This window comes from Pongo pygmaeus, chromosome 13 (genome assembly GCF_028885625.2).
Source record: "Pongo pygmaeus isolate AG05252 chromosome 13, NHGRI_mPonPyg2-v2.0_pri, whole genome shotgun sequence".
In the NCBI taxonomy this organism is placed as follows: Eukaryota; Metazoa; Chordata; class Mammalia; order Primates; family Hominidae; genus Pongo; species Pongo pygmaeus.
In genome coordinates, this window is record NC_072386.2 from 115,666,132 (window position 1) to 115,686,532 (window position 20,401).

At 37.8% G+C, this 20,401-nt stretch overlaps 1 protein-coding gene across 7 annotated transcripts in view; it reads right to left on the reverse strand.

The window, feature by feature from the left end:
• The window catches only part of SCAI (suppressor of cancer cell invasion), a 193,076-nt gene that overhangs the window by 60,017 nt on the left and 112,658 nt on the right, over nt 1-20,401 (reverse strand). For all 7 annotated transcript variants that reach the window (XR_010123426.1, XR_010123425.1, XR_008504460.2 and 4 more), the window contains 6 exons: nt 18,722-18,817; nt 17,470-17,556; nt 15,894-15,992; nt 8,754-8,850; nt 7,164-7,262; nt 6,856-7,008 (listed from right to left, as the gene is read on the reverse strand). Coding sequence is in view for 3 of the 7 variants with exons in the window: in XM_054500083.2 (XP_054356058.1) it covers nt 6,856-7,008; nt 7,164-7,262; nt 8,754-8,850; nt 15,894-15,992; nt 17,470-17,556; nt 18,722-18,817 (631 nt within the window). In the remaining 4 variants the exon portion in view is untranslated. The remainder of the gene's footprint in view (nt 1-6,855; nt 7,009-7,163; nt 7,263-8,753; nt 8,851-15,893; nt 15,993-17,469; nt 17,557-18,721; nt 18,818-20,401) is intronic.

The following is a 20,401-nucleotide window of genomic DNA, read 5'->3' on the forward strand; positions in this document are numbered from 1 at the left end:
AAATAAAACTGGATGCACAAAAAGATATGGCCTCAGAGGAGAACACTAGAAACAAATCTGCTCCAGAGACATAAACATGAAGGAAACTCTACCTTAGCCTTTGTTCTGAGAAGAGATCAAGAAAAGTCTCCCCCAAGAATTCATGGCCATATGCTGATTCTCATGTGGTTTGAGAATCTGAATTAACATTATTTGCGTGGCTGAAAAATCTATAAGGTTTTTCAGTTAAAGAGAACAAAGACTGATAGTGCCCCCCAAGTTTTGAGGGAAAAAGCAATGCAGATCTTCATTGGAAGAAGGCATCCTCAATTCAGGTCTTACAGAATTCTAGCTGACAGAATTACATCAAAGAAGACTCACAAACAAAAATCATAAAACGCATGAAGAAAAAAGGCACGCCTGATTCAGCAAACAGAAACAGGGTGATACAAACATCATACATAACATGCAAAAGTCTAGGTGTGGCAGCTCACACCTGTAATCCCAGAACTTTGGAAGGCCAAGGTGGGAGGATCATTTGAGGCCAGGAGCTCGAGACCAGCCAAGAGGTAGGGATTAAAGAAGGGGCAACATAGTGAGATGCACCCCCCCATCCCTGGTCTCTTAAAAAAAAAAAAAAAAGTTAGTTTCATATGCTTAAATAGAAGAAGTAATTAAAATAATGATTAAGCCAATCAAAGGAATATGTAGAAAATAACCTAATACATTCATTCATTCATTCATTCATTCATTCATTCATTTATTTGAGACGGAGTCTCGCTCTGTCACCCAGGCTGGAGTGCAGTGGCACGATCTCGGCTCACTGCAACCTCTGCCTCCTGGGTTCAAGCGATTCTCCTGCCTCAGCCTCCTGAGTAGCTGGGACTACAGGCGCACGCCACCACGCCCAGCTAATTTTTGTATTTTTAGTAGAGATGGGGTTTCACCATATTAGTCAGGCTGGTCTTGAACTCCTGACCTCGTAATCCGCCCGCCTTGGCCTCCCAAAGTGCTGGGATTACAGGCGTGAGCCACTGCACCTGACCTATACTTTTAAAAATAAAAAATACAATAAATGAAATGTAAAAACTGAGGCCAGGTGTGCTGGCTCGCGCCTGTAATCCCAGCACTTTGGGAGACTGAGGCAGGTGAAACACCTAACGTCAGGAGTTTGAGACCAGCCTGGCCAACATGGTGAAACCCCACCTCGACTAACAAATACAAAAATTAGCTGGGCGCGTAGGATGCGCCTGTAGTCCTGGCTACTGGGGAGTTTGTGGTGGGAGAATCAACTGAACCAGGGAGGCAGAAGTTGCAGTGAGCCGACATCATGCCACTGCATGCCAGCCTGGGCGACAGAGCAAGACCCTGTCTCAAAACAAAAAGAAAAGAAAGACAATGCTGGGGGATTGAATTATAAATTAATATGCAAGCAAATTATCAGATATATAATAATTATATATATTAAGATAATATGATAATTTTAAAAGTGAGAAACAAGCAATAGAACAGACCAACACACTTGTAGTTAGTATAACCAGAGAGTGTAGTTAGCAGAAAAGGACTTTAAAATAACTACTAAGTGTGATGAACAAAACAGCCATGGTAGAACACAAATGAAGAAATAGAGAATTCTGCCAGAGAATTAAAATCTACTAAAAAATAAAAAAGGGCCAGGTGCAGTGGTTCAGGCCTATAATCCCAACATTTGGGAGGCCAGGGCAGGAGGACTGCTTGAGGCCAGGAGTTTGAGATCAGCCTTGGCAATACAGCAACACCCCATCTCTATAAAACATAAACATTTTTGGAAGGCTGAGGCAGGAAGATCACTTCAGCCTGGGAGGTCAAGGCTACAGTGAGCCATGACTGTGCCACTGCACTCCCACCTGCATGACAGAGCCAGATACTGTCTCTAAAAAAAAAAAAAAAATTTTTTTTAAAGACAGGGTCTGCTTCTGTCACCCAGGCTGAAGTGTGTGGCACAATCATGGCTCACTGCAGCCTTGACCTCCCGGGCTCAAGTGATTCTTCCATCTCAGTCTCCCAAGTAGCTGGGACTAGAGGCACATGCCCAACACCCAGCTAAGGTTTGTTTTTTTAGTTCTTTCTTTTTCTTTTCTTTTCTTTTTTTTTCAGATGCAGTCTCGCTCTGTCGCCCAGGCTGGAGTGCAGTGGCATGATCTCTGCTCACTGTAAGCTCTACCGCCTGGGTTCACGCCATTCTCCTGCCTCAGCCTCCTGAGTAGCTGGGACTACAGGCGCCCGCCACCATGCCCGGCTGATTTTTTGTATTTTCAGTAGAGACGGGGTTTCACCGTGTTAGCCAGGATGGTCTCGATCTCCTGACCTTGTGATCCACCCGCCTAGGCCTCCCAAAGTTCTGGGATTACAGGCGTGAGCCACCGCGCCCGGCCCTTTAGTTTTTTCTTTTTGAGACAGAGTCTCACTCTGTCACCCAGGCTGGAGTGCAGTGGCACGAATTTGTCTCATTGCAACCTCTGCCTCCAGAGTTTAAGTGATCCTCCTGCCTCAGTCTCCCAAGTAGCTGGGATCACAAGCATAAGCCACCATGCCTGGCTTATTTTTAGAAGAGACAGGGTTTCACCATGTTGGCCAGGCTGGTCTCAAACTCCTAACCTCAAGTGATCCACCCACCTGGGCCTCCCAAAGAAATGGGATTACAGGCATGAGCCACCACCTGGCCTGATATTTGTATTTTTTGTAGAAATGGGGTTTCATGCTGCCCAGGCTAGGAAAAAAAAATTTAATCTATAAAACAAGAATCAAATGGAAAAATCAAGAGCTAAGAAAGACAATATGTGAAATATGAAACTTAATAAAAGGTTAAATAGCAGATTAAACACATCAGAAGACAAGGTTAGGGAAATGGAAAAGAAGTCAACAGAAAACAGCCTAACTAAAACCTAGAGAGGAAAAAATGATGAAAAATGCAGAAAAGAACATAACAGACACACGTGGCACTGTGAAAGGGTCTACAAACATGTAACTGAGTCCTAGAAGTGGAGCAGAGAAAGAACAGAAGGGAAACAATATTCAGAGACATGATAACCATATTTCAAAATAGATGAAAGACATAAACCCATAGATTCAAGAAACTCTGTGAACCTCAAGCAGGATAAATAAAGAAAACTGCACCTGAATATAACATAGTAAAACTGCAAAGAATCAAAGAAAGTGAGAAAATCTTAAAAACACACAGAGGAAAGAAACATTTCCTTAAGTGGATATAATATGTGACCAATAAATCTAACAGACAATTTCTCAACAGAAATGAGAGAAGAAGATAACAAAATTAAATCTTCAAAGTGCTGAAAAAAATAATTATCAAACTCAAGTTGGAGATGTGCAATATACTGTCGGTAAGAGTTAAAAAGAAATTAGAAAATACATTCAACCGAAAGAAAATAAAAAATATAAAATATTACAGAAGGAGCAGGTTTGGAAAAAATATAAAATATCAAAATATGTAGAATAAAATTAAAGTAATGCTTAAAGAGAATTTTACAGCTTTGGATTTTTATTTATTTATTTAGAGATGGAGTCTTTTCCTGTTGCCCAGGCTGCAATGCAGTGGCGCAGTCTCGGCTCACTGCAACCTCCGCCTCCTGGGTCCAAGCAATTCTCCTGCCTCAGCCTCCCATGTAGCTGGAATTATAGGCACATGCCACCATGCCCGACTAATTTTTGTATTTTTAGTAGAGATCAGATTTTGCCATTTTGGCCAGGCTGGTCTAGAACTCCTGACCCTCAGGCAATCCACCCCACTTTGCCTCCCAAGTGCATGAACCACCGTGCCCAAAGGCATGAGTCACCACACCCAGCTCAGGGATTTTTATATTAGAAGAGGAAAAAGGGCGTAGTGGCTCACAACTGTAATCCCAACACTTTTGGAGGCCAATCCAGGGGCAGATCACCTGAGGCTAGGAGTTTGAGACCAGCCTGGCCAACATGGCGAAACCCTGTCTCTACTAAAAATACAAAAATTAGCTGGGTCACTGTGGTGGCACATGCCTGTAATCCCAGCTACTCGGGAGGCTGAGGCAGGAAAATCACTAGAACCCAGGAGCCAGAGGTGGCAGTGAGTCAAGATCACACCACCGCACTCCAGCCTGAGGGACAGAGTGAGACTCTGTCTCAAAAATAAAAGTAAAGTCAGTTAGCCAGGTGAGGTGGCATGCCTGTAATCCCAGCACTTTGGGAGGCCGAGGTGGGCAGAACACGAGGTCAGGAGATCAAGACCATTCTGGTTAACAGGGTGAAACCCTGTCTCTACTAAAAACACAAAAAATTAGCCGGGCGTGGTGGCACGCACCTGTAGTCCCATCTACTAGGAAGGCTGAGGCAGGAGAATCGCTTGAACCCAGGAGGCAGAAGTTGCAGTGAGCTGAGGTTGCACCACTGCACTCCAGCCTAGGAGACAGAGCAAGACTCTGTCTCAATAAATAAATAAATAAATAAATAAATAAATAAATAAAGTCAGTTATCTAAGCAAATTAAATTCAAAATAGGAAGAAGGAAATAAAAATAAGAATCAGAATCAATAAAAGACAAAAAATTAGAAAAAATCAATATTTCATTTATTACAATATATCGAGGCCTATTAAAATGCCGTAATAATGAAGTCAGAAGTATCAGCATAATAGACATACAGACCAAAGGAACAGAATCAGACTCAAATATATTTGAATATCAGATTTATGATAAAAGTGACACTGCAGTGTGGCAGGGAAAAGATGGTCTTTTTAGTAAATGGTGCTAGGTCTACTGGAAATCCAGAAAGAAAATCTGACCCATCCTTCACACTAAAATAAATCCCAAAGAGATCATAGATCTAAATATGAAAGGTAAGGTAAGCAATGATTTCTCAAAATAAGACACAAAAAAGCTCGTACCAGAAAGGAAAAAAAATATAAATCAGACTACATTAAAATTAAGGACTTCTGTTCACTGGAATCTCAGTATCTGGAACAGGGGCGTCTGGCATAGAGCAGACACTAATAAATATTTTAACAGATGTTTAAAAAAAAGGAGAGAAAGAGACAGGAGATATCAGAAGAGAGTAAAAGGCAAGACAAGAGTAGGAGAAGATAGTTCAATACATAAATCTGACAAAGGACTTCCATGTAGAATATATTCGGAACTCTTACAGATCAATAAGAAAATATTGGAAATGCTTGGTCATAGAGTGTGCACATATGGAGCTGTACTAGATAATGCCTGCCACTTTTCTAAGGTAAATCTATCAATTTCTATTTCTACATAGTATGAAATATTCAGTTCTTATACTAGTTGCCAGAATACGATATTATCAGTTTCTCGGTCTCTTTTGTTTTTAGATATCTAGGTCGGTGATATCTCATTTGGTTTTAATTTATATTTTTCTGATTAGAAAAAATTTCTTTGAATTAAAAAAAAAGTGAGAAAAATACCGAGCCTTAATATAGTATAACTATACAAACCATAAATGTTTCAGAATTTTTCCATTTAGTATATTCATACTATAATTTCAAAAATGTTGTAGATATTTGCAAAATAATGGTCATAAATGCCAAAAATGGAGAAATACCAGAAAAATTTAACAATAACAAAAGTGATTGATAGATGCTAGGATAGGATCCAAAATTAAACTTGTATAAAAAACACATCTAGAAAAATGTATTCACTGGTGTAATTTCTAGTAAATTTCATTTCTAGTACATTAAATCTCATCACCATGGGGCCACTCTGTCATGAAAAAACATTTGAAATTCACTTTTGACAAATTTATGCAAAAACAACTCCTGGCCAAGTGCGGTGGCTCACACCTGTAATCCCAACACCTTGGAAGGCTGAGGCAGGAGGATCACTTGAGGTCAGGAGTTCAAGACCAGCCTGGCCAACATGATGATATCGTTTCTACTAAATATACAAAAATTAGCCAGGTGTGGTGGTATGTGCCTGTAATCCCAGCTACTTGGGAGGCTGAGAGGCAGGAGAATAGCTTGAACCTGGGAGATGGAGGTTGCAGTGAGCCAAAATCGTGCCACTGCACTCCCACCTGGGTGACAAAGCAAGACTCCGTCTCAAAAAAAAAACCACAAAAAACAAAAAACACCAACTCCTCGCCCCTTTTTGCTCGATTGGAAAGTAGTACATATACATTTTGGAAACTTTATTATTATTAATAATTTTTGAGACAGAGTCTCGCTCTGTTGCCCAGGCTGGAGTACAGTGGCGTGATCTTGGCTCACTCCAACCTCCGCCTCCCAGGTTCAAGTGATTCTCTTGCCTCAGCCTCCCAAGTAGCTGGGATTACAGGTGCATGCCACCATGGCTGGCTAATTTTTGCATTTTGTAGTAGAGATGGGGCTTCGCCATGTTGGCCAGGCTGGTCTCGAACTCCTGACCTCAAGAGATCTAACCACCTGGGCTTCCGAAAGTGCTGAGATTCCAGGTGTGAGCCACTGTGCCAGGCCAGAAATTTTGGAAACTTTAGAATGTTGTAAAAAAATACAATAAAAATCCCCTATAATTTGGTTATTCGGAGATAAAACTTAGATATTTGTAAAATTTCTTCCTAGTCTTTTTCCTATGTGCATACACATAGACATTCTAACATACATGAAATAATTCTGCTTCCTGGCTCCATGGCAAGTTTATTTTCACTTACTGTATCATGAGTATCTTCCTATGTTATTAAAAATTCTAAGCTATTTAAATATCTGTAATATATTCCATATATGCACACAGCATAATTTAATCAGCAATTTCCTCACAAGAGGATGTTAAGATATTTATAAGAAAATAATTCTGTGATCATCAATAGCACTATTTTTCACAGTGAATTTTAAGCATAATTCCTTCACAATTATTTACCTGATTATTACAATTACCAATAATGAGTGCATCAGCCAGAGACAACTGTCCCACAATCATGCCCTGTTCCAGCAATGGGGCTCCTGTTTCAGCAAGGCGATTCGATGTGATAACAATGGTATTATCATCATTTAATACCATTACAGGATCCGCCTAAAGAAAAAAGCAGTAAGAACTTAACGAATGGCCAAGACTAAATATCAATAGAGTAAGTTATTCCTTCTTCTTGACATATACACACAATAAAAACATAAACTACATGGTCATTTATTTATCAATAATTATGATTTTTCTTATCAAAAACTGACCTCAATGAAAGCTGCTACTTCTTGAAGCACCAAGTTCCATTCCACTTGATCTTCAGTATTAAATCGGTGAGTATAATCTTCAATTTCATCTGACAATTCCTGATTTTAAAAACATCATAAAAAAGGTTATTAAAAAACCCATAAAAACACACAGCCATATAGAACCATATTCCTGACAGAAACCAACATACTTACAAAATTTGATTATTAGCAATACACAGTCCTGATTATAACCAAAAACAAAAATGAAAACTAAATAAATGTTCTTCAAAAGTCACAAACTTCAGAATAATAGCCATCAAATAAAGTCTTTACAGAGATCTATTTCCTATCAGTACTACATCAGCAATGAATTCATTAATGAAAGAATCAGAAAAGAGAAATTCAAAAATTTTAACATTAAAAAAACATGAGGCTGGATGCAGTATCTCACACCTGTAATCCCAGCCCTTTGGGAGGTCGAGGTGGGAGGATCATTTGAGGCCAAGATTTCGAGGCCAGCCTAGGCAACATAGTGAGACCCTACCACTACAAAAAATTATGTATTTCTAAAAATACTTCCTGACTTTATTTGGATTTGTATTATACGGTTTTTGGAAATATTTTTAATGGTAACTGGGTATAAAGGAAGGTAGAAAAGGAGAACAGAGAGCTACTTCTGGGGGCCTTGACAAAACTGGCATGTTGAGCTGGGCACAGTGGCTCACGCCTGTAATCCCAGCACTTCGGGAGGCCGAGGCTGGCGGATTGCTTGAACCCATGAGTTTGAGACCAGCCTGGGCAACATGGTGAAACCCTGTCTCTACAAAAAACACAAAAATTAGCTAGGAGTGGTGGCTTCAGCCTATGATTCCAGCTACTCAGGAGGCTAAGGAGGATTGCTTGAGCCTGGGAGGCAGAGGTTGCAGTGAGACAAGATCATGCCACTGTATGACAGTGTATGACCCAGTGTATCACCCACTGTATGACCCAGTGTATGACAGCTGGGTGACAGAGCGAGACCTTGTCTCAAAAAAAAAAAAAAAGAAAAAAAAAAAAACCCACAAAACCCAAAAAACCAACTGGCATGTTATACTTGATACAAAATTAAGTATGCCATTGAAACTATTGAGTACAGAGTGCAATCAGAATTTAATATGCAATGATTACAGGTATTAAGTGGGTCTGAAGACAGTTAACTCTTAATCACCTGAGTTAATGAAGGAGAGACGATGTAGACACTCTAAAGTGGTGGGAAAACGAAAATCATTTGCAATGCCTTTGTAAAGCATTATGTACTTTTTCTTGACATAACATTTCAATTATTTTCTCTTAAACTAAGAATTTCTGTTTGTTTGCATTCCCAGCCATCCATTGATGGGCTTTGAAATGTAAAACATGCAGAAAGGACAAAAGCAAGGAATCAAGACAATTATCTCAGATTAGTGTATTTGTAACATGAAAAGAGTTGGAAAAATTTTTACTATACTTTGAATATTGTAATTATTTTGATATATCAAAATTATTTTAACCTAAAATCTGTTTTTAAAAAATAAGATCATCCATATACAACTAGAGATTAGAATTTGAACTTTTTAAAAGTGCATTTACCTTTACCAGATCCTTTACAACATCCATTTTGTTGAGAAGAAGACAAACTACTATAAATCTTGCATAATAACGTAACTTCTTAACTACCAATTCAGGTCTATGGAAGATAAATGAAAAATTACTCATTAGATTAAAAAAGAATGCTTTTTGATTTTTTTAATTTTCTGATAGCTTTTAAAACTCCCTCCTTTTTTGCACAATTATAAACATTTCCACATATAACCATATAGTCTGTTTAAAATATTTCTTACTGATTTATTAAGTTGTTTACTCATATATTCATTCATTCAACAAGTATTTATTGAGAACTTAGGTGCATCAGATACTATGTTAATTGCTAAAAGTATAATTGTAAAAAACTAGAGATATTCCCTTCTTCAAAGATCTTACAGACAGAAAAGAACTTAAAATATACAGGAGAGAGATAAATGCTTAAAACACAACAGAATAATATAATGATAGGAGAAATAAAGAATGCTATTTGTGCCTACAGGACTAGATCTTGGGTGAGAAAAGGCTTCCTAAAGAAAGTAGTAAATGTTTAAGTTAAGAATACAAGGAAGCGTGGAAGACTACACGCAGGAAAATATGAGGTGAAAAGGATTCCAGGAAGAACATTGTCTTAAAATCTCATTTTTCTGCTATTAGTATAATCAAGTCAGCTTTTTCATGCTTATTGTTTGTATATCTTTTTTCATCCTTCTTTCAATTATCTGTGGCTTTTAATTCAAATTCACATGTTTTGTGGGCAGTACATACTTAGGTCCTGATTTTCTGTCCACTTTGACTATCTCTGTGCCTTTTACTTGATGTATTTAGACCGATTACATTTAATGTCATTATTGCTTTGGCTAGGTTTATATCTACCACCTTGCTATTTGTTCCCTACTTGCTCCTTCTCTTGCTGTGTTCCTCTGTTGTTCCTGTTGTGCTTTCTCTTTGGTTAATCAAATATTTTTTAGTGTTCCATTTTATATCATCTTTTGGCTTCCTAGTTATACTACTTCTTTGTTATTGTTCTTTAAGTGATTGCTAGGAGTAACAACATGCATCCTTTAACTTATCAAATGCCCCTTACAATATATTTTATCTGTTCACACATAACACTTTACACTTACCAATTATCAATTCAAACCTGACATTTCCTCCTGCTTTCCATATCCTACATCACAAATAATAGCCTTACAACAGTGTATTTTTTTGTGTGTATGTTCAACATTTTCCATAATAAAATTTTAAAAAAATTCTTTCGACCCATGAGTTACTTAGAAATGTGTCTTCTGCTTGACAAACTTATTTTTTTTGTTTAAGAGATGGAGTCTTGCTATGTTGCCCAGACTGGACTTGAACTCCTGGGTTCAAGGAATCCTCTTGCCTCAGCCTTCTGAGTAGCTGGGCTACACATGCAGCTACTGATTTTTTTAAATTATGTTTTATTTTTGTTTTTAATGAAATCGTACCATGGTTAGACAACATACACTTTATTGAACCTTTTATTAAACTTGTATTGTGGCAAGTATCAGTTAATTTCACAAATTTTCATGTAAGTTTGAAAATAACATATATATATACTGTTGCACACAATTTTAGGTACACTGGAACAAACTTGTTACTCAAATCTTATGATTTCTTGTCTTGATATATAAATTATTAAATATCATATATCAAAAATTCCCATGTACATCAGATCATTAATTTCCCTACTTTAAAAAAATACTTTGCTTTATTATAACGCTACGTTATTAGGTATATATAAGTTTATGATTTTTATATTTTCCTGAATCGTTCCTTTCATCAGAGTAAACCTCTATTCTCAATAATACTTTCTACCTTTAAATATACACACAGTATACACATAAGAAATGCATATACACGTACACATTTCTTCCCCTTAGTAGCTGTCTCATTATCTTTCTCTGTCTACCTTACATCTTTGAAGGATTTATTTATTTAAAAGAGATAGTCTTGCCCTATTTCCCAGGCTGAAGTGCAGTGGCACCATCATAAATCACTGCAGCCTCAAACTCCTGGGCTCAAGCAATCCTCTCACCTCAGCTTCCGGAGTAACTAGGATTGCAGGCATGTGCCACCACGCCTGGGTAATTTTTTTATTTTTATTTTTTGTAGAAACCGGGTCTTGCTATGTTTCCCAGGCTGGTCTTGAACTCCTGGCCTCAAGCAATCTTCCCATCTTAGCCACCCAAAGTGTTGGGATAACAGGTGTGAGCCACCGCTCTTGGCCTTGAAGAGTCTCTTAATAAAACAGTATATTACTGGGTTTTTCTAAGAGGCATACTGATAATCTTTGTCTTTTAACAAGGAAGTTTAGATCACTTTTACTTGCCATGATTTGGATTTGTTTCTATTTTATTATTTTGTGCTACTTATACTTTTTGGAGTTTATTTTCCCTTCCTGCCTTTCATTGTAATGATCATCATTTTGTTACTCATTTTCCCCCTCTACCTCTTCTGAAGTTACACATTCTAATTATAGTTTTCTTAAAATATTAACAAGTAAACTTTATGTTTATTCTGAAGAATAAATGGATATTAGAATGGTTTAATTCTTTATCCCCTTTCTTCTTTCATATTATTGTTATCTAGATTTGGCTCCATTTTATTTTAATAATGTCAATCAGCCATTGTTATGATGATTACTGCCCCATCAAATCGATGTTTTAGAATACAAGGGGATAATTTTTTCTTACCAATCCTTCTTGTATATCATACCTTCCCCTTCTGGTTTCAATATTCTTCTTCCTTGCTCTTTTATGTCACCCAAACCAATCACCCCACCCTCCAAGGTCACCACAGCAACGGGAAAATGAACTAGGGACTTCCTTACTTTCTTGACAACTAAGTTTTCCATTTAAAAGGATGATTGTCCTATTTTATCCAGCATTTCTAGGTGTTTAGTATTTCAGGTTATCTAGCCTATCATAGTGTCAAAAGTGGAATTCAAAACAAAGAAAATTAGTAGAAGGATGATGTCAATTCAAACTTGAAATATGAATGACTTAATTCTGTTACTTTTTTGATTAAAAAAATAGGTTCTATGAATCTATATCATGGATTATACAACCAGTAAACTTTCTACAAAGGGCCAGATGGTAAATATTTTAAGCTTTGCAGGCCACATTTGGTGCCTGTAGCATATTCATCTTTTCCCTTTTTACAACCCTTTGAAAATGTAAAAAAAAAAAAAAAATTCTAAACTGCCACACAGTACAAAAACAGGCCATGGGCCCAATCTGGCATGCAAACAGGCCATAGTTAGCTGATCCTTATATTCAATAAGCATACAGAAGTGGGTGGGTGCTTTCTATTTTGGAAGCCACTGTGATGAACTGCAGCAAAGCACAGATGAAATGCGTCAGTGCTGTCCACTCACACATGAGAGGCCACCTCAATCAAGCCCAATAACCTGAACCACAACCCCTAGCCTACCAACTGACTCCGTATCAAACTGTAGAAAAAGGAGTGTGACTCACTGGAAGGGTCCACATCAAGCCCTCTTTACCATCAGCACCATTACGAAGTGCCAAAGCCTTCAATTTTACATTCATATTTCCCACTGAAAAAAACTTAAGACTGTCACCACTTATGTTGACATCAACATAACTGGAGTTTATTTTCCTTTTCTGCCTTCTATTGTAATAATCATAATTTTATTATTCACTTTCCCCCTCTACCTCTTCTGAAGTTACACATTCTCCTCATATTCTTTAAAATTATTTTTCTTAAAATAATAACAAGCAAACTTTACTTACTCTATGTTTCTTCTGAACAATAAATGACATGTTGACATGTTGTCAACGTCAACATAAGTGGTGACAGTATTAAGTTTTGTCCAGTGGGAAATATGAATGTAAAATTGAAGGCTTTTTATGAAGGTTTTTTTTTTTTTTTTTTGAGACAGAGTCTCACTCTGTCACCCAGACTGAGTGCAGTGGCGCCATCTTGGCTCACTGCAACCTCCACCTCCCCGGTTCAAGAGATTCTCATGCCTCAGCCTCCCGAGTAGCTCGGACTACAGGCACATGCCACCACGCCCGGCTAATTTTTTGTATTTTTAGTAGAGACGGGGTTTCACCATGTTAGCCAGGATGGTCTCGATCTCCCGACCTCATGAGCCACCTGCCTTGGCTTCCCAAAGTGCTGGATTATAGGTGTGAGCCGCTGCACCCGGCCATTTTTTTTAAGCTCTTAACAAACTTATGGACTCCAGAATTCCAGCGTTGTCCAACCTGTTAGGCTCCCTACTTACAAGACACTGACTCTTTAACTACACACTTGCCTAGGAAACTCTGTTCTTCCAGGTGGCTCACTGTAACATCTCCACAAAACCTCTTGGGTATTCAGAATCTTCACCTTCTCCAAATCCAACCAGGTTCAGCTTTGGCCATTTGCAACAGAATTGGGGTGTGCAGCTCCTAGGAGGAGTGGCTGTATGTAATATCTCCTCTCCTAAGCAGGATGGACCCATGGAATGAGATGTTCTGGGAGTGGTCTATGCTTAGTGACAGACACTAACCTTGAGATTGCTGGAACAAACTGCTTCTTCCTCCTGGTCTCAACATAATCCTTAGCTGTCGAGACAGTGCAGAGAGAATTTGTTCCTTTTGAGGAGTGAAGATTTTTGCCTTTTAAATGAACTGTGAAATTGTGGAATACTTCCTTACTTGGTTTTCTCTCCTGGCTCTTGATTTTAGCAGCTGTTGCTGATTGCAATCTTGACTAGCACTCTTACCCTGTGTAAACTAAGAAACAACCTACAAACTGAACAAAGCCCCTCCTAACCACACACAGCAAGGTCAAGGTTTTGCACACCAGATTGTCCTTTGATTCTAATTTACTGGCACAAAGCAAGAGTTTTTGTCATCCTGATTCCAAATAATCCTACTTCTAAATAATATGCTCTGATCTAGGAAACTGCACAGGAAAACAATTCAAATTTGATGTTTGTTATTAAGGCATAAAATTATGGCAATAAATCAAACTGTTGGGTATTAAGATTAAAGCCAATTTCCCTTTTGTCAAATTAGAAAATGCAGAAAAGTAAATTATATAAAGTGTTTTGCTATTACTTAAAATAGTTCTCTGCTAATATGTATTTTTAATGCCGATAAAATGTTACACAGCTCTTTCGCATTTTTTAAGATATAATTTATCTCGCCAAGAATTAAGACAAATAGTATAGCAAGAATTTTTTTTTTTTTTTTTTTTTTTCTTTTTTATATAATGGTTTATTTTCTTTTGGGTAGATACCTAGTAGTGGGATTGCTAGATCAAATGCCAGTCCTATTTTTAGTTCTTTGAAAAATCATCATACTGTTTTTCATAGAGCTTGTACTAATCTACATTAGTACCAACAGTGTATCAGCATTCCCTTTTCTATGCATCCTGCCAACATCTGTTATTTTTCATCTTTTTCATAGTAGCCATTTTGGCTGATGTGAGACAGTATCTTATTGTGGTTTTGATTTACATTTCTCTGATGATTAAGTATGTTGAGCATTTTTTCATATGCTTCTTGGCCATCTGTATGTCTTCTTCTGAAAAATGTCTATTCATGTCCTCTGCCCACTTTTTAATAGAGTTTTTAGTTGTTGTGGATGATGTTGCCAAAGAAATCTTAAGCAAAAAGAACAAATCTGGAGGCATCACATTTCCTGACTTCGAATTATAGTTCAAAGCTATAGTAACCAAAACATTATGGTACTTGTGAATACAGCTAACTGATGCTTGACAAAGATGGCAAAAACATACACCAAGGAAAGGACACTCTTTCCAATAAATTGTGCTGAGAAAATTGAATTGTCATATGCAGAAGAATGAAACTGAACCCCTATCTGTCATCATATACAATAATCAACTCTAGATAAATTAAAGACTTAGCCAAAAATACTAAAGGAAATATATCTGTAGTGAAAATATGTGAAGCAAACTATAGGACAACCTAAGGGAAAAGTAACTGATGGAACTTCTGATGTAAGGGGATGACAAAAAGATATGAAAAATGTACACTCCAGCATCTGCACCCCTTACATGTGCCATGCAAACGCCCCTAGACAAGTCTGAACAAGACATGCAAGGAAATTAAGGAGATTTACAAGAGTAGGGCTTTCCCCAAAATGTCACTGTTTAGTTGGAAAGCTTACAACAGTCAACCACAAAGTGTTCTCGAGAGAAACATGTCAAAACTGTTTTCTTCTATTGCTAAGAGAATATAATCTTTTCACCATATAAAAACTGTGAGTTCTGTTGCTGGGGTAGAGAGAATATCCAGACCTTCTGTGCCTGAACTTTCTCATCCAACAATTCCCAGAATACTAGCAAGAAAGATTCTCCAGAAGATCTCTGATTTCTTCCACAATTCCATACTCATCTGGAAGTAATCAAATCACAATCCAGGCTGGGTGTAGTGGCTCACGCCTGTAATCCCAGCACTTTGGGAGGCCAAGGAGGGTGGATCACTTGAGTTCAAGAGTTTGAGACCAGCCTGGCCAACATGGTGAAACCCCATCTCTACTAAAAAATACAAAAAAATTAGCCGGGGGTGGTGGCACAAGCCTGTAATTCCACCTACTTGGGATGCTGAAGCAGTATAATTGCTTGAACCCAGGAAGTGGAGGTGGAGGTTGCAGTGAGTTGAGATTGCACCACTGCACTCCAGCCTGGGCAACAGAGCGAGACTCCATCTCAAAAAAAAAAAAAAAAAAAAAGAGAGAATTCAAACAGCATTAGCAGGCTATTCCCTGGTCCTACATGACAGTTGTCACCAGGCTTTTGAAGAGATATGAATTAAGATTACACAGGCTAAAGAATAAATGTTATTAGCTAAACCTTGTTTTGGAGTCATTTCTTTTCTATTAAATCTGTGTGAAGCCAATCTCTTGTAAAACAATAACCCAACCCTCCTTTGGCATTGTGACATCTGTTAAACATCTTTGATATTTATTGCTTAGGTAACATATACTTCTCTATGCTTTCGAAGGTCTACTACATAGTAGGCACTCAATAAAGCCTGGTAAATGAGTACAAGTTATAAACAAATGTATGCTTTTCCGCACAATTTCTATGCAGACTAAAGACTGAATGTTTTATCCTCATCTTCCTAAAAACATAGCAGATACATACCTGTCCTCTTTATTGACTTGAGAATAATATGATCTCTGTCTGATTGCAGAATAGAAGGAAAAAGCCTCATTCAGATAGCTGGTTTCAGATGTGCGTAAGCTATGAGAAAAAAAATATTTTTAAATATGACAGTGTCAGAGACTCTTCACCATGGTAAATACTTGTTCTAGATACCACTGTATTCCTCTGTGGCACCGGGTGCGGGGGTGGTGGGAATGACTGTCCTAAATTTGAATCGGCAAGACAATAATCATATCACCCTTAAAATGTATAAGAAATAATGAAATTTTTTGAAAAACCTCCACACTGCATCCAAGCCTTTTTTGATGCCAACCCATATTACTCATTATCCTCATTCTTTGAAGGGACTCTCCAAACAGCATTCCATCCAGTGAAATCCTCTCCCAGGACTAGGCCACTTCCTCAAATCCATACAGTCCTTTGGCTCATTTCTTTAATTTCTGTCCTCACAGAACTGAGGAATGCACTAATCCATACAAATCTTCAGGGGATGTTAATGAATTATGTTTTACAAGGGACTTTTTAAGAAAATATTTCTACCTGAGAAAACATTTCTAGTTTTACAAGGGACTTTTTAAGAAAATATTCTACCCAAGAGAGTGATTTTAATGGTGGGAATTTGGAGCGGTATGCCAAAATGTAGGAAATGGAAGAAGTTTTATTGACTTTTTTTTTCTTTTTTTCTAATTTTTTATTTTTTGAGACAGAGTTTCACGCTTGTTGCCCAGGCTGGAGTGCCAATGGCATGATCTCGGCTCACTGCAACCTCTGCCTCCCAGGTTCAAGCAATTTTCCTGCCTCAGCCTCCCGAGTAGCTGGGATTACAGGCACCTGCCACCACACTTGGATAATTTTTTTATCTGTTTAGTAGAGACGGGGTTTCACTAGGCTGGTCTCAAACTCCTGACCTCAGGTGATCCACCCACCTTGGCCTCCCAAAGTCTTAGGATTACAGGCGTGAGCCACCACGCCCAGCCATTTTATTGCCTTTTAGATTACAAATGGTCCAAGCCTTTTTTATTGTATACCTGATTATCACTTCAGGATGATGAGATTTAGATTCCTAAAAGGACCCTTCTTGTTCTCTGAACTCAGGGATGGGACTATATAGATGTTAGTGCTCTAAGGATATAATAAAAAATATCTTTCAAACATATCCTGCAAGTATGAGTTTTTTAAAGTATCCTTCTGAAAACCATTCATTCATACATACAAGTTATAATATAATGCTACACATTATTAAGACAAGTGAAGCTGCAAGAACAATAAATCCTTTAGTATTAATCATTTATCTAAAACCAAGATCAAATTTTTAAGTTATAAATGAGTCTGACCAAATGAAGTGTTTGGGAGGCAAGTCTTTAAAACAAATAGTACTTTGACTATGGAAGGTTATTGCACAACATTGTCTTGATCAATCTGGTCCGAACTACTAGGGTTTCATTTGTAACTCAAGATTTTCATGCCTAGCAATGAGTATATTATGTATGTATACTTCTGTATGCTATGTTTTAATCAGACAACACTTTACTCTTTCCATGTGTAATTTACTTACTAATAATGATAGTATAGCTGCCCAATCTTGGAAGCAATTTCTCCTATTTGCCAGCGCTTCAAGCCATACCGATTATCCAAGACTTGTCTGTTTTATATAGGATACAAGAAAATAGAAATAAGAGTCTATAAATTCCAAAACTAATCAAATCTGTAAATTCAATAGGACAAAATACCAACCAATTCAGCAAAGCTAATGAATTTTTCATTAGATTTCAATGTAGTCATTCCATTAAATTTAAAAAGCATTTATTAAATGTCTATTTAGAAGTTGAAATATAAAAAGAAACTACTTTGGCCAATAAACATGTATTTTAGAATGAAACCATAAATCATCCTACCTATACTCTAGCTGATCTGAACCATTCCACATATAATATTGCCTTTAAAAATCAGACAAGAACATTACTTTTTTCCTTTTTTGAGACAGAGTGTGTCTCTGTTGCCCAGGCTGGAGTACAGTGGCATGATCTGGGCTCACTGCCACCTCCGCCTCTCGAGTTCAAGCGATTCTGCTGCCTCAGTCTCCTGAATAGCTGGGATTACAGGTGTGCACCACCATGCCCGACTAATTTTTATATTTTTAGTAGAGACAGGGTTTCGCCATATTAGCCAGGCTGGTCTTGAACTCCTGACCTCAAGTTACCCACCCACCTCAGACTCCTAAAGTGCTGGGATTACAGACAGGAGCCACTGCACCCACCCTTATTTTATTATTTATTTTTATTTATTTATTTTTTTTTTTTGAGACAGGGTCTCTTTCTGTTGCCCAAGCCAGAGTGCAGTGATGCAATCTCAGCTCACTGCAACCTCCCCGCCTTCAGGGTTCAAGTGAGTCTCGTGCCACAGCCTCCTGAGTAGCTGGGATTACAGCTGCGCACCACCACACCTGGCTAATTTTTTGTGTATTTTGTAGAGATAGGGTTTAGCCATGCTGCCAAGGCTGGTCTCAAACTCCTGAGCTCAAGCAATCCTCCCACCTCGGCCTCCCAAAGTGCTGGGATTACAGGCATGAGCCACCATGCCTGGCCATACATTTTAAAATCTTAAATAAATAGGAAAGAAATAAATTTGTTTTCATTTGGGTTATAAAGATGAAATATGTTATTTTAAAAGCACCAAGATTTACCTTTGCTTTGTTGGTGAAAAAAAAGAAAAAGCACCAAGACAAAAAGCACTGAAGTAGTGAAGATAAAAACTGTGACTAATACAAAACAGGCCTTCACTCTCCTTTAACTATAAAATTCATTTACCGATGCTGCTGCTGGAACTTCCAGAGTTTGGTGTAAACATCAAAAGTTCTTCCAAAATAGGACTGCCACTGCTTCTGTCCATATTGTGGCAAATCTCTGAAATAGTAAATGAGCATGTATTAATATTAAACTTCTTATGCTATTTGGAAATTAAGTCTTGTGATGGTACAAACCAGACAGATGAAAAATGCTTGCAATCAGGCTTTCTTTTTTTAAAAAGTTACACTTTTTGGAGCAGAAATAATTCTATAACTAGGGTCCAGGACATGCTCTTTTCCTATTCTCCTCCCTACTTCTGACAGGTCGTTCTTAGTGTTCTTTGCAGATGCCTCTCCCATGAGGTTTCTGGTACTCTCTTCCCTCTCCCTGGGTGATCTTATTCACACTCACTTATATACTGACAACTTCCAAATGTTTATCTTCAGCTAAGAACTCAGCTGAATGTTTGAAAAACACTGCTTTAGAAAATATACCTAGAAATCGATATGTAGATGGTATTACTGTTCTGCACTATTCTATCCTCTCCCTATAAGATAAATATACATCCTTGTCCTTGAACCTGGTGACTTATAGTACAGTCTTTGAGAGGCAAATACTCCCTACCATACAAACATTGGGCCTGGCCGTATTAACTTACTTTGGCCAATGAAATATAATTGTAAGTTATTTACATCATATCTTAGGAGAAGATTAAGAGCACTGAGTGTTTCAGCATTTTCAATTTTCCCTCTGACCTAAGACAAAGATAGGGCTGTTCTTCAGCCTGGAACACTGAGTAAGACACATTTAACAGAGCCCCAAAACCACAGACAACTTGTAGCTAATGTGGGAGCTAGAAACACATCTTTACTGTAGGAAGGCACTACAATTTGAGGGTTGTTAAGCAGCCTTACTTAGGAAAAGCTAGTCTAGAAACTGGTAACAGGAGTAGGTTATTGCCATAACAAACATGTAACATATGTGACACCTGCAATTGGGACTGAGTAGCAAGTAACTGTTACCAAAGGCTGGAAACAATGATGACCTATATAATGCAATGGTAACACTGCATTTGCCTGAGAAAACTGAGAAAGCAGATACTACAATTAATGAACTTGTTGATTTATACAAAGAGGTTGGGAAACAGTATGTTGCTAGCCCTGGATGCTATTAGCTACACTTAAAATACTACGAGAAAAAGATGAATTCAGAAAAGAATTAGCTGCAAGCGGAGTTGAAAAGAAAAAGAAAATCCACAAATTCAAGAACTTACAAGATTGAAAGATACAACAATTACTAATGCGTAACTGTAAAAGATATAATTGAGAAATGCTATCCATAAATGCCTATTAAAATTCAGCCTCATCTTCAAGGGCAAAACTTCTTCATTAAAGTCTGTGAATAGATGAAGATGGCCCCAAGTACCTTTATTCAGTGGGACAAAACAGATTCGGGAAAGGAATTTAAGAATTTGGCTGTCTTGTAGAAACCTGATAAACTCAAGGTATCTCTAATAAAGTCTAGAAGACAGACGTGTCTCAAAGAATTTAGGGTATGGCTATTGGTACATGGAGATAATTTGAATCAAATTATAAAGAGTCAACTACATTTCACAAGATTTGTACTATTGAAGTCACTTTTTTTTTTTTTGAGACGGAGTCTCGCTCTGCCGCCCAGGCTGGACTGCAGTGGCGCGATCTT